At 49.2% G+C, this 13,980-nt stretch overlaps 1 protein-coding gene across 2 annotated transcripts in view; it reads right to left on the reverse strand.

The window, feature by feature from the left end:
- Positions 1 to 13,980, reverse strand: part of LOC140429714 (inorganic pyrophosphatase-like) — a 70,261-nt gene that overhangs the window by 13,471 nt on the left and 42,810 nt on the right. For both annotated transcript variants that reach the window (XM_072517045.1, XM_072517044.1), the window contains exons 5-7: positions 12,477 to 12,563; positions 7,299 to 7,425; positions 2,009 to 2,136 (exon numbers count right to left, since the gene is read on the reverse strand). In XM_072517045.1, coding sequence (XP_072373146.1) covers positions 2,009 to 2,136; positions 7,299 to 7,425; positions 12,477 to 12,563 — 342 coding nt within the window. The remainder of the gene's footprint in view (positions 1 to 2,008; positions 2,137 to 7,298; positions 7,426 to 12,476; positions 12,564 to 13,980) is intronic.

The following is a 13,980-nucleotide window of genomic DNA, read 5'->3' on the forward strand; positions in this document are numbered from 1 at the left end:
GTTCCCACGCCGGCGTGGGGACATAGCCCCAGAATCGGAGAATCCAGCCCCGGGTGTCTGAACCTAACAACCTGGAAGATAATGAAAGATAAGTAGACATTCCTGCAACAATTCACCTTGTTGCTGCTGCAAAGTCCTCACAAGTTGAATCCAGCAGTTGTCCTCTGCCTATGCAGGCTGGAGAGCTAAGTTAGGAGTCAGTTTGGAGTTTGGTTTTAAAGAAAAATAGAAAGTAAATGGCATAGTTTGCAAAAAAAAATTAAAACCAGGGGCGAAATTCTCCCCCAACGGCGCGATGTCCGCCGACTGGCGCCCAAAACGGCGCCAATCAGACAGGCATCGCGCCGCCCCAAAGGTGCGGAATGCTCCGCGTCTTTGGGGGCAGAGCCCCGACATTGAGGGGCTAGGCCGGCGCCGGAGGGATTTTCGCCCCGCCAGCTGGCGGAAACGGCCTTTGTTGCCCCGCCAGCTGCCGCGGAAATGACATCCCCGGGCGGCGCATGCGCGGGAGTGTCAGCGGCCGTTGACAGTTTCCCGCGCATGCGCAGTGGGGAGAGTCTCTTCCGCCTCCGCCATGGTGGAGGCCGTTGCGGAGGCGGAAGGGAAAGAGTACCCCCACGGCACAGGCCCGCCCGCGGATCGGTGGGCCCCGATCGCGGGCCAGGCCACCGTAGGGGCACCCCCCGGGGTCAGATCGCCCCGCGCCCCCCCCAGGACCCTGGAGCCCGCCCACGCCGCCTTGTCCCGCCGGTAAATACCTACTTTAATTTACGCCGGCGGGACAGGCAATTTCTCGGCGGGACTTCGGCCCATCCGGGCCGGAGAATTGAGCGGGGGGCCCGCCAACCGGCGCGGCCCGATTCCCGCCCCCGCCCAATCTCCGGTACCCGCTGGGGGGTCGGAGAATGATGCCCCAGGTTTCAAGAAAAAATGCTGCCATAGTATACCACTGCATATAATGATCAATTCATAAACCAGGAAAATTATTAATTAAAATAAACAAAAAATTACTGCGGATGCTGGAATCTGAAACGAAAGAGAAAATGCTGGAAAATCTCAGCAGGTCTGGCAACATCTGTAGGGAGAGAAAAGAGCTAACGTTTCGAGTCCGACGACTCTTTGTCAAAGCTGTTTTATTAATTAACTTGTTTGAAATTTCACTTGGTCAAGCGATTTGTAGCTCAGTGGGTAGCAACCTTGCTTCTGTTTCAGAACGTTGCTGTTTCACGTCCCAATCTTTACATAAATCCAAACTCGAACTCCAGTACGAAGACGGGGTGTGCTACACTGTTGGAGGTGCTGTAAATCAGATGAGACACTAGAACAAGGCTCCGTCTGGTTTCTCAATGGCTTTTTGGGATTCTATTGCTACTTCTCCAAGTCCCACCAGCAGGGAAGTCGAAACAGGGCAGCACAAGGCATTAGCACATGGAGGAAATCTGCCTGACAGTGTTAGTAAAAAATTCCATGCTCTATTTTGAAGTAGAGCAGAGGAGTTATCCCGATGCCCTGGTGAATATTTGTCTATCAATCAACATCACTAAGGAACAAATGATCTGGTCATTAACAAATTGTTGTTTGTGGGCGCTGGTTTAGCACTGGGCTAAATAGCTGGCTTTTAAAGCAGACGGTACAGCCAGCAGCACGGTTCAATTCCCGTACCAGCCTCCCAAACAGGCGCCGGAATGTGGCGATTAGGGGCTTTTCACAGTAACTTCAATTGAAGCCTACTTGTGACAATAAGTGATTTTCATTTCATTTCATTTGCTGTGCAGAAACTGGCATTTCCTACATAATATACACACGCACAGTCTTTTTTCTTTTCAGAGAATTTGAGCAGGATAAACGCCTTATGCGAATCACAAAAGAAATGCAGTCAGGTATTGGTAGACATGGAGATTAAACATTAAATCTGTTCATGCAACTTCTATTGTATCCACCCCACCTTCCTCAATGATTCATCCACACTGCAGAAGTTACAAAGAACACTATTCAATACAAAGCATACCCGGTCTTTGAATTCTCCATTGAAACCCAACTGGTTTTCTGGCATCCCATCAGGAACCTTGTACAATTTAAACCAATTTACAGTGGCCTCCAGGTAGCCTGGTTTGTATTTCCTGACATCATCAATGTCTGTGGGTTATAAATCAAAAACGCAGTTCATAATAAAAGCAACATTTCCATAACGCACCTGAACATCATTCAATGAAAAAATGGCTTTAATGCATTGTGTCTTTTACTTTAAAAAAGACCAATGCTGGACCAGAGGCATGAGAGGGTGAATCCTGTGACCTACACTTCAACAGAATGCATAACCGAGGGTGAAACTGTAAAAGTCACTGTCCTAAGTTTGTTAAGTGTATCTTTTCTTTAAAAACGTTCTCAAATTTAACATGAGCTGATGGTGCTCCAAAACCTAATGGTGTAACATGAGCTAGAAGATGATGGGCAGAATTCTCCCCCCCCCCACGCCGGGTGGGAGAATCGCCCGGGTGCCGCGCGAGTCCCACCACGCCGCCCCGACACCCGCACGCGATTCTCCCACCCACCCCCAAAAACGGCGCGGCGAGAATCACTGCTGGCCGTGGGAGAATCGCCGCTTGCTATTTGTAACCGGCGAGCGGCGATTCTCCGGCCTGGATGGACCGAGCGGACTGCCCAACACGACAGGTTTCCGCCGATGCCGTCCACACCTGGTCGCTGCCGGCGGGAACAGCGCGGGAACGCTGGGGGGGGGGGGGGGGCGGCCTGTGGGGTGGGTGGGGGGGGGGTCCTGCACCGGGTAGGCCTCAAAAGGTGTCTGGCCCGCGATCGGAGCCCACCGATTGGCGGGCCGGCCTCTCTGAAGGAGGACCTCCTTTCCTCCGCCGCCCCGCAAGATCCATCTGACATCTTCTTGCGGGGCGGCCGCGGAGAGGACGGCAACCGCGCACGCGCGGGTTGGCGCTGGCAACCCGCACATGCGCAGGTGACGTCATTTACGCGCCGCCGGACGTGTCATTTACGTGGTGCCGCGTAGCCCGGCGCGCTAGCTCCTAGCTACCCGGGGGCGGGAGAAGAGGGGGCTGGGAGCGGCCTCCGACGCTGGAGTGAAACACTCCGGTTTTCACTCCGCCGTCGGGACTTAGTCTCCCGATGGGAGAATTGCGCCCGATGACTCTCAAAGATGAACAAACATTTATAGCTTGGTGTTCAGACGGGATATGGCAATTGACTGAAATATCCGGATTTCTTTTCAGCATTTAAACACTATTCTGTAACCACGACAGTTTAGCACAATTAAAAGCACATATTAACAATTGTGGGCAGCATGGTGGCACAGTGGTTAGCACTGCTGCCTCACAGTGCCAGAGACCCGGGTTTGATTACGACCTCGGGTGACTACAAACTCCACAGACATTCTCCCCAGGTCTGCGTGGGTTTCCTCCGGATGCTCGGGTTTCCTCCCACAGTCCAAAGGTGTGCAGGTTTGGTGGATTGGCCATGCTAAATCGCACCTTAGGAAGGGGTTGCAGGACCAGGACAGGGGATTGGGCCTAGGTTGGGTGGTCTTTCGAAGGATTGGTGCAGACTCGATGGGTCCTCTTCTGCACTATAGGGATTCTGTGATTTAAATCAGTGGTAGTATGCCTATCTCTAAATCTGGATTCAAACTCCACTCCAAGGACTAGAGCACATCATTTAGACCAATTGCTTCAGTGCAATGCTGAAGATTTTTACACAGTCAAAGGTGCCATTTATTGGATGAGATGTTACACCAAACCCCTGTCTGCTAACATAAGCAATATCAACCACACAATTCTAAGACGAACAGGGACATTCTCCAGTCTCCTGGCCAATATTTATCCCTCAACGGCAACTAAATAAACATGATTTGCTCATTTATTTGTTGTTATTTGTGGGAACTTTCTGTGCGTTAATTGGTAGCTGAATTTGTTTACACAGTACCTACACTCCGAAAGTTAATAATCAGCTGTAGAGCACTTTGGGATGACCCGAGATTTGAAAAGCACGATATAAATGCAAGCTGTTTCTTTGTTTAATCAGTTGTATTTTAAGTGTGAATTCCTTATTAAGTGCTCTCGATTGGTATAAACAAACATACATGCTCAGACCAAACATTACTTCAATCAGTTTAGAAAAGGAAGCATTATCATAGCTGCCATTAAGTCTCACAGTATTCAACCAATACCGCCTTTGAAAACCAGCTGTGTATAGCAACAGCTGAACACACACTAACCATGCTGTGTAAGTCGTACACAACACTTGTATCACATTCACAGGATGCTTATACAGACTTTTTGTGCAGCTTGTAATGAAAACAAATGAGCTATACACAGCAATCGAGAGGCTTGTTGAATGCTGGCCACAGTCTTTAAGTATTGGGATACTAACCATATGGAAGGGGTTGCAGGAAGTCAAAGCCTTACTGAAAATCATTTTACATTTGTCTTACTCTAATCGTTCTTATTTTTATAATTCGCTGTGACTTTAAAGTTTAATACTACAGTGATGTAACATATTTACCTTCACTGCAACAGTTTTAAAGAATAGTGGCCCATAACTTCCTTGTTCTCGATCATTGCATTTGGGGGTAATGCGCTGGGGGATTCCTCTCGGAAATTCCCAGGCAAAGGTTTAGCCCGCAATTGCCCAGAAGCGTCAACGTCCCCTGGATTGTTGGGCTGGGCTGGGAAACATCTGACAGAAGCGACTTACATTTCTTACTTCAGATGGCTCTGTCAGTTTTACCCTGATACTTACTCTGATAGTCCACCCTGGACTGACTGACCCCCCCCCCCCCCCCCCACACACACACACACACACATGCAGTCTCCCCTCCTCTCTCCGGTTCCACATGAGCCCCCCTCCACCCTTCTCCCTCTCCGGTCCGACACAACCTCTCTCTGTTGCCTGATCCACTTAACTTTTAATTGTCCCATTAAACCTCCCCTTTATGGCAGCTAGTGCTGTACAAAGGAGGAGTGAATTACCTCTCTGTGTCCCAGTTACTCCACACCGATGCAGCCAGGCATGCGCTTCACTGCTCCTGTCTCGCCCAGCCTGAGTGAGGAAGGTTGGGCGAGATATGGGCTTCGATGGGACTGGAAGACCCTGCTGGTGGCCAATGGTTCGCCGCATCCTCCATGGGAATGTCCGCAAAATCCCAGCCCACAGGGCAGATCCATGTTATCTTAAAGGAGGTGGCAGCCGACCATTAAAATATGGCTTATGGGCAAAATCCACTCTCCTGCTAGGCCGTTCTTTTGGGGGATCTGGCAGCTGTGTGTGCATTGCAGGCCATTTCATCTGATTACTGCTTGCAAGAATTAGGCCCTTCGTATGTGTACTCACACACCCAGTCTTACATGGAGCAAACACTTCAAAAGTTATTTGTAAGGTTTGCTCAAAAACAGTCCCTCAATAGCCCCAGATTTGTTGGCAGACAAGCCAGACTTCATGAAAAAGAAAAGGAAAAGAACTGCAGATTGGAAGTCAGATTTAATTTTGAAAATGCAGTAAATACAAAATAGGCCTGCCAGCATTTGTAAGAGAAAGGATAGATTACCTTTTTGATACAACCTCTCTCTTCAGAATAGAAAGCTGGCTTTCCTTGGGCGGGTTTCTCCCCTACCCGGCGGGGCGGGGGGTTCCGGCATAATGGAGTGGCGGGAACCACTCCGGCGTCGGGCCGCCCCAAAGGTGCGGAATTCTCCACACCTTTACGGGCCAAGCCCTCACCTTGAGGGGTTAAGCCAGCACCGGAGTGGTTTCCGCTCCGCCGGCTGGCGGGAAAGGCCTTTGGCGCCACGCCAGCCGGCGCCGAAAGGTCTTCGCCGGGCGACGCATGTGCGGGAGCGTCAGCGGCCACTCACGGCATCCCCTCGCATGCGCAGGGGAGGGGGTCTCTACCACCTCCGCCATAGTGAAGACCATGGCGAAGGCGGAAGAAAAAGAGTGCCCCCACGGCACAGGCCCGCCCGCGGATCGGTGGTCCCCGATCACGGGTCAGGCCACCGTGGTGGCACCCCCCGGGGCCAGATCGCCCCGCGCCTCCCCCCAGGACCTCGGAGCCCGCCCGCGCCGCCTGCTCCCGCCGGTAAGGTAGGTGGTTTAATTCACGCCGGCGGGAGAGGGTTGACAGCGGCGGGACTTCGGCCCATCGCGGGCCGGAGAATCTCTGGGGGTGTGGTGGGCCCGCCGACCGGCGCGATTCCCGCCAACCGGCGCGCCGCGATTCCCGCCCCCGCCGAATCTCTGGTGGCGGAGAATTCGGGACACGGCGGGGCGAGATTCAAGCCAGCCCCCGGCGATTCTCCGACCCGGTGGGGGGGTCGGAGAATCGCGCCCCTTATCTTTCAGTCTGCTGTTCTGAGAAGGGTACATACCCAAAACATTATCCTGTCTCTGGTCTTTATGGAAACTCCCTCTTTGCCAACCGCATTTCCGGTTTTATCTGTGAGAGTCTGGCTACAGGGGGAAAGAACCCTGCTTACCATTCTGAGCTCTGCTTTGAGGTGATTGAAAGGCCTGCGTTTTGACACCTTTTTTATATTATTCTGGCAGTAAGCACATTGCAATTCTTTCTATTTTTTCTTAAACTGCAATTTCACTGCAGCCTTTCTGGCTGTTACGTTAGGCTGGGATCTTCTGGCCCTGACATTGGCGAACATTGGCCCACCACCCTGACAATGCCCACCAATGTCGGGGCTGGAGAATTTTGCCTGTTTGATTAGTGTGGAAACCCATTACTGTGAATAGGAGAACCTGAACCAATGAAGAAATCTAAACATTCAAAGATTCTATCTGCCTGATAGAAAGTCCACAATCGCTTCCTGGAGGGATGCACACTGCTTACTCCAGTCCAGGGCGCTTTGGCACAGGATAAATGAGTCACCCCCAAGCGAGTGAAGTGTACAGCTCACGTAGGTATGTTTCTGGCTGCACCACCAACTCGGGCCATATTACCTGTTACGCCATGGCCTTATAGCATTAGCTGGCTGCAACTATATATGGAGAATTTCAGCGCTCAGTGACAGACGAACACACCCAGCAGTCAATATTGAGCCTGGCTGGCTGGTTAATCATTAACAGTACATTGATTTTGGCTTGCAGATTCTAAATGCTCCGACAAAGGAATCCCCAAAACTTCCATGACTAGGAGTGTCACCTTGGAGCCATCTGTCCGTCTCCTCTCTCCTCCCTCACCAAGGTCCACAGTCACTAGGTGGTCAAACCTAGTGTAATTCCCTTAGGGTTAGCAGCAATAAACATTGTACACTAGTTGAACTTGCCATTAAATATTTGTGCTTCCGGGTCCTCAAGGTTGATCGCAATGATTTTATAGTCCATCTCCCCTTCGTCAATAAGAGCCAAAGCTCCCAAGACCTTTACCTGAATAACATCACCACAAGAACATACCTGGTAGAAATAGAAGAGGATAATGCCCCAGTTAAAACTCACACATGAAAATGTAATGATAATGCATTGATATTTCTATCATTCGGAGGATGGCAGGTGTCCCACATTACTTTTACATGTAAATCTACAGTGTGCCAACCATTAGGTCTGTTCACTTATCCTATTTCTGGTTAATAAATCCATTATGTAGAATAGATTATAGCCTAAACTCAAGGTAGTTTCTAGAATGGGTGTGGGGGAGGGGAAGGTATTGGAAATCTATAAAGAACTTACGGAGTAGGAGGGAACCCAGATAGGTGAGATAAAACATAAATGGAAAGATGAGCTGGGTAAGGAGTTAGAGGCGGGCCTGTGGGAGGATGCTCAGAGCAGAGTCAACATGTCCTCATCATGTGCCAGGCTCAGCCTGACACAGTTCTAGGTGATCCACCAGGCACACATGACAGTGATCCGGATGAGCAAGTTTTTTGGGGCGGAGGGCAGGTGTGTGAGGTGTGCAGGAGGGCTGCAAACCATGTCCACATGTTTTGGACATGCCCGAAGCTTAGGGAATTCTGGCAGGGATTTGAGGATGTCATGTCCATGGTACTAAAAACGAGGGTGGCGCCGAGTCCAGATTTTTGGAGTGTCAGAAGACCCGGAAGTCCAGTGGGCGCGAAAGGCTGATGTTTTGGCCTTTGCCTCCTTGGAAGCCCGGAGACGGATCTTATTAGCGTGGAGGGACTCGATGCCCCTGAAATCAGGGGAATGGTTTAGCGCATGGCTGGGTTTCTCAGGCTGGAGAAAATTAAGTTCGCCCTGAGAGGATCAACGTTGGGGTTCATCCGGAGGTGGCAGCCGTTTATCGACTTTTTTGGAGAAAACTGAACTGTCAGCAGATTCAATAAGGGGGTGCGGGGGAGTCAGGCTATTTTTTGTCTCGATTAGGTGGGAACAGTGGGAGATGGAAGGATGTGTTACGTACTGAACTATGTTTACATTTGTATTTGTATCTTCTTTTGTTATAAAACCATAAATGCCTCAATAAAATGTTTGTTAAAAAAAAAGATTATAGGCTAAACAGCAGTCTACCCTCATCTAAAATGGAAGAAATTCGTACTGGCACATCGGATATAACCAGTAGCTAAATATTGGACAGAATGTGGCCATATTTCTTCTAAAGCGTCAGACTCAGACTGAAAACTAGCGTGTAGCTCTCCAGCTGAACAGAACGGTTTTCACTCCAGATCGTGAACCTCCCTGAATCACTCTGGCGCGGGGGTGGGGGGGGGGGGGTGGGTGGGGGGGGGGGTGGGGGGGGGCAACGGCAAGGCCTACTCCACCGAGATCGGGGTGCCACGTTTAAAGTGCTCCACGATCAGAATTGAACAATCATTGGGGTTCCTCTCCTTCTCCCCCCCTCCCCCCGCACAACAATCAAATCATCAGGCTTGCTCCCCTCTCCCTTTCCCCACAATCATCCAGATCTCTCCCCTGCATAACAATTAGATCATCAGGCTCTCTCCCCTCCCTCCTTCCCCATAATCATACAGATCTCTCAACCCCCCTCCAAAAGTCATCAGGCTCACTCCCCTCCCCCATAATCATTGGGATCGCTCTCGACCTCCCCTCCCACAGTCATCAGGCTTTCTCTGCCCCCCCCTCCTCAATAATCACTGGGCTCTCTCCCCACCCCCACCAATGCAGAAGTATAGCATCACTGCCCACTCCCCCTCCCCCACACCTGCAAGTTCCCCTTCAATGGCCTCTGTGCTCTCCTTCCACCACACATAATGGGAAACTATCCCCCCCCCCGACAATATAGCCCCCCCCAGAGGGCCCACCCTGCGACTGTCCCCAGGCACAGGTTAGAGAAGTTGGAACCTGTGCAGCGGGCAGTGCCCTAGGGGCTATACCAACCTTTACGAATGAATCTAGTTTTAAAAAAGCTGTTGTAAACTATTTGAATAATCAGTGAGAGGGGATCATGTGGCGGGCGGGTGGGGGGGGGGGGGGGGGGGGGCGGGGGGCTGATTAATCATATTCTAAATTATTTAAATCCATTAAAATGAGGTTCTCACTCTATGTGGGCATGAACCTCAAGAGGTTATTGGCGAGAGATCGGGAAATGCCATCTCTACGGAGAGAGTCCTGTTTTCCCTTTCTTTCCGGAACATGGCATGTTTAGAGAATTCTGCCAAATCTGTTGTTAACAAAGGGCTTGCAAGCATGTCAATAATCAGAGTATTTATCAGCAATTATATCTTACACATGCAGTTTCTGAACTGTTGCACACACGCTGACAACGTTGCTTCAGTTAGTTAGGTGCCAGCTGCAGTTCAGTGATACCAATCTCACTTCTGTATCAGAAGATTGTTAATTCTAGCTCCACTTCATTTTATGAGCACATAGTCTCAACTGAAGCTTCTCCAGTTCTGAGGAGGTGCAGCCCTGTCTTTCCAATGAGGTGTTAAACTGAAGCCCACTCAGTCCTCTTAAGTGGGCATAAAATATGTCACGTCACTATTCAGAAGAGGAGATAAATATGTAGGTTAGGTGAATTGGTCATGCAAAATAATTGCTCCTCAGTGTCCAAAAATGTGCAGGTTCGGTGGCCTTACAGGGAATAGGGCGGGAGAGTGGACTGAGGGCAGGGTGCTCTTTCAGAGGGTTGGTGCAGACTTGATGGGCCGAATGGCCTCTGCCTGCACTGTAGGGATTCTATGGAAGTTCTTGCCAACATTTATCCCTCAACCAACATCAATAAAAGTAGATAATTCTGTCACAATCTCATTGCTGTTTATGGGACATTGCTGTTGCAAATTTGACTGCCGTGGCCCACAGGAAGAAATCAAGCACTGCAGAGCGTGGCCCGGTCACAGAGCAGCATCACTGAGGGTGCAGATAAGGGGGAGCTGCCAGGTTTGGGGATGAGCGATCATATTATGATAGAATTATTCATCAAGATGGAAAGTAACCCAATTATTCTAAGACCCGGGTCCTGACTCTAAATAAAGGAAATGATGATGGTATTGGCTATGATGGATTGGGGACATTACTTAAAGGGATGATGGTGGATAGGCAATGGCAATCTTTGCGCATGGGTGAACTGCAACAATGTTAATCCTGTCAGGTGCAAAAATAAAATGGTAACGGTGGCCAAACCACGGCCAACAAGAGAAATTAGAGATACTTCTAGATTCAAGGAACAGCCATACAGATTGGCTAGGAAAAAAATCAGGCCTGAGAATTAGGAGCTGTTTAGAATTCAGCAAAAAAGAACCAAGGGATTTATTAAGAACGGAAAAATAGAGTAAGGGAGTAAGCTTGTGGGGAACATAAAAACTGACTGTAAAAGCTTCTCTAGGTATGTAACAAGAAAAAGAAGACAAATGTAGGTTGCTTACAGTCAGAAGTAGGGGAATTTCTGATGGGGAACAAAGAAATGGCTCATCTTCCAAGATTCTACAGACTCTGGAACAGTTCCAACAGATTGGAGGGTAGCTAATGTAATCCTACTATTTAAAAAGGGAGGTAGAGAGAAAACATCCCAGGTTCGATTCTCCGCTGAGTCACTGTCTGTGCGGAATCTGCACGTTCTCCTCGTGTCTACATGGGTTTCCTCCGGGTGCTCCGGTTTCCTCCCACAGTCCAAAGATGTGCAGGTTAGTTGGATTGGCCATGATAAATTGCCCATAGTGGCCAAAAAAGGTTAGGAGGGGTTATTGGGTCATGGGGATCGGGTGGAAGTGAGGGCTTAAGTGGGTCGGTGCAGACTCGATGAGCCGAATGGCCTCCTTCTGCACTGTATGTTCTATGTACTATGTCCCAGAAGGACAAGGCCCCGTTTGTCCTCACCTTTCACTCCACCATCCTCCGCATTCAAAGGATCATCCGCCGCCAGTTCTACCAACTCCAGGATGATGCCACCATCAAACACATTTTCCCCTCTCCCCCTGTCAACATTCCGCAGAAACCATTCCTTCCTAGATACATTGTTCCATTTCTCCATCACCCCCAAAACCTCAACCTCTTCCCATGCAATCGCAGAAGGTGTAACACCTGCCCCTTTACTTCCTCCCTACTCATCATCCAAGAGCCTAAGCACTCTTTTCAGCTGAGGCAGCGTTTCACGTGCACCTCCTTCAATCTGGCCTATTGCATTTGCTGCTCCCAATGCGGCCTACTCTACATTTGGAGAGATTAAACGCAGACTGAGTGACGGCTTTGCAGAACACCGTCAATCTGTCCGGAAGCAGGACCCAGACCTTCCTGGCGCTTGCCAATTCAACTCACCATCCTGCTCTCATGTCCACATGTGTGTCCTTGGCCTGCTGCAATGTTCCAGTGAAGCTCAGCGCAAACTGGAGGAACAGCAGCTCATCATCCGATTAGGCACGTTACAGCCTTCCGGACTTAACATTGAGTTCAACAATTTCAGACTGTGAACTCTCTCCTCCACCTTCGCCCCATTTTTATTTCTATCAATTCATTTTCATTTCTTCCATCGGTCCGTTTCCCCATCACCATCGTCTCCCTTCCCCCGCCCCACTCGTTTCATTTGTTCCCTGTTCCTAGTTGTCCTTTGACACACTGCTTACCCCTGTTCTGTCATTAACACATTCTAATCTCTTAAAGTGCCTCTGTCAGCACCCTTAGTATTATCACCACCATTTACATTTCCTTTGTTTTTTTGTCCATGGCTTTGTCAATCTCCAGCAATCACTGCCCCTATATCCAGCCCCAATGCTCCATGCCCACTACCCCACCCCTCCCCACTACAGTATAAATCTGACCCTAATTTCAGTTCTCTCGCGATTTGACAGTCACCCAGACTCGAAAGGTTAGCTCCCTTCTCTCCCCATAGATGCTGTCAGACCTGTTGAGATTGTCCAGCATTTTCTGTTTTCGTTTCAGATTCCAGCATCCGCAGAAATTTGCTTTTAACTAATTAACTTCTAGGTGACTAATAATTTGTCACCCTGCTCTATATTAACATCCAATAGAATACTGGTCCAGCATGATTCCTGGAAAGTAATTTGGTTAAGTAATAAACTGTTTGAAAAACTAACCCGTGACCCAATGTCACAGACATCAATTGGATCATTATCACCGGCACAGCCTGTATGTGGATCCTTGTGACAGGGATCTTCCCAAGTCTGTTAGGGGAAATAAAAAATGGATGTTAAAGACTTAATTCAAAATGGGTTGCTCTTCAAATAGTCATAGTGCATGTCCTAGTGTAGCTGTAAACAACACTGGTTTTAGTCTTAATCGAAAAACTAATTGATTCGTGGAATGCAAAACGTCATTGAAAATCCCAGAATCCCAGCCTATTCAACATCTGTGGCAACATCTGTGAAGTAGGGATGTGTGAACAAAATGTTCTCACGTCACTTCTTCAACAATTTGATTGACTTTTACGTTGCTTAGTTTTACTTTCTGAATCTGCTTTTCTAAGTATTTATATAATTGTCTGAAGTTTCAGTGAAGCCCAACAACATTTCTGATGGATCCACAGGACATGGAAAAATGCCCGCTGGGTCTCCAAGTCATAGAAAACTGTCTCTTATCTGTAAGAAATTAGGAAAATGATGTGAATGCAGGGCATAAGGTAGTTTGGTTCAAATTGCACATGAATGGAAAAATAACCAATTGATATCGGCCCGCAACTTGCTCAGAGTGGAAATCTCCGACGGATTGTCACTCTCGTCGGATTAACTGTCGCTGGGATTCCAAAGACCTCGTCTCACCCAAACATCCACACTCGGGCTGCGTGAGACAGGAGCAGCGAAGCACACCTTCAGCTGCACCAGCGTGGAGTAACCGGGGCACAGAGAAGTAAGTCACTACCGCGTTTTGTGACAGTAGCTGCCATAAAGGGGATGTTTAAAGGGAAAATTTAAAGGGAATAGGTAAGTTTTAAGGTTCGAGGAGGGGGTCAGTCTGGAGAGGGGATCTGGTCGAACTGGAGGGGAGGGATGGGGGGTGGGAGGGTGTTGTCGGACTCGAGAAGGTGGTCGGGGTTGGTCCGGAGATGGGTCAACAGAGGAGTCTGCAGTCCAGGGGGGTGTTTTCAGACTTGGGGGGGCGGGGGGCTGAGTCCAGGAGGGGCAGTCAATCCAGGAATGGGGGGGGTGTCAGTCCAGGACGAGAGGGGTCAGTCCAGAAGGGGTGTGGGGTGGGTCAGGTCAGGCTGGGGAAGTGTGGTGTGGTGTATCCCCTAGTGGATTGTATGCGTGAGGGGTATCCCAAGCAAAGCTGGGGTCTGGATTTTTTAAATAGTTACTCTGGAAGTAGAAATAATTTTTGTCCTCTTAACTTTTTCCGAGTAACTATCAGAGTAAAACTGGCAGAACCATCCAAAGTTAGCAATTTAAATCTGTCAAGAGCATCAATGTTGTAGGAATATCACCTTCTGTTGGACGGTTCCCAGCTCAGTTCGGGTAAACCCCTATGTGAGAACCTCCAAGAGGGACACCCCAGCGCATTATTGGGGTAACCACTAAATGCGATGCTGGGGAACCAGTACATTATGGGCCATAAACACCTATCAAATATATACCATGACACAAA

Source organism: Scyliorhinus torazame, chromosome 9 (assembly GCF_047496885.1).
Source record: "Scyliorhinus torazame isolate Kashiwa2021f chromosome 9, sScyTor2.1, whole genome shotgun sequence".
NCBI lineage: Eukaryota > Metazoa > Chordata > Chondrichthyes > Carcharhiniformes > Scyliorhinidae > Scyliorhinus > Scyliorhinus torazame.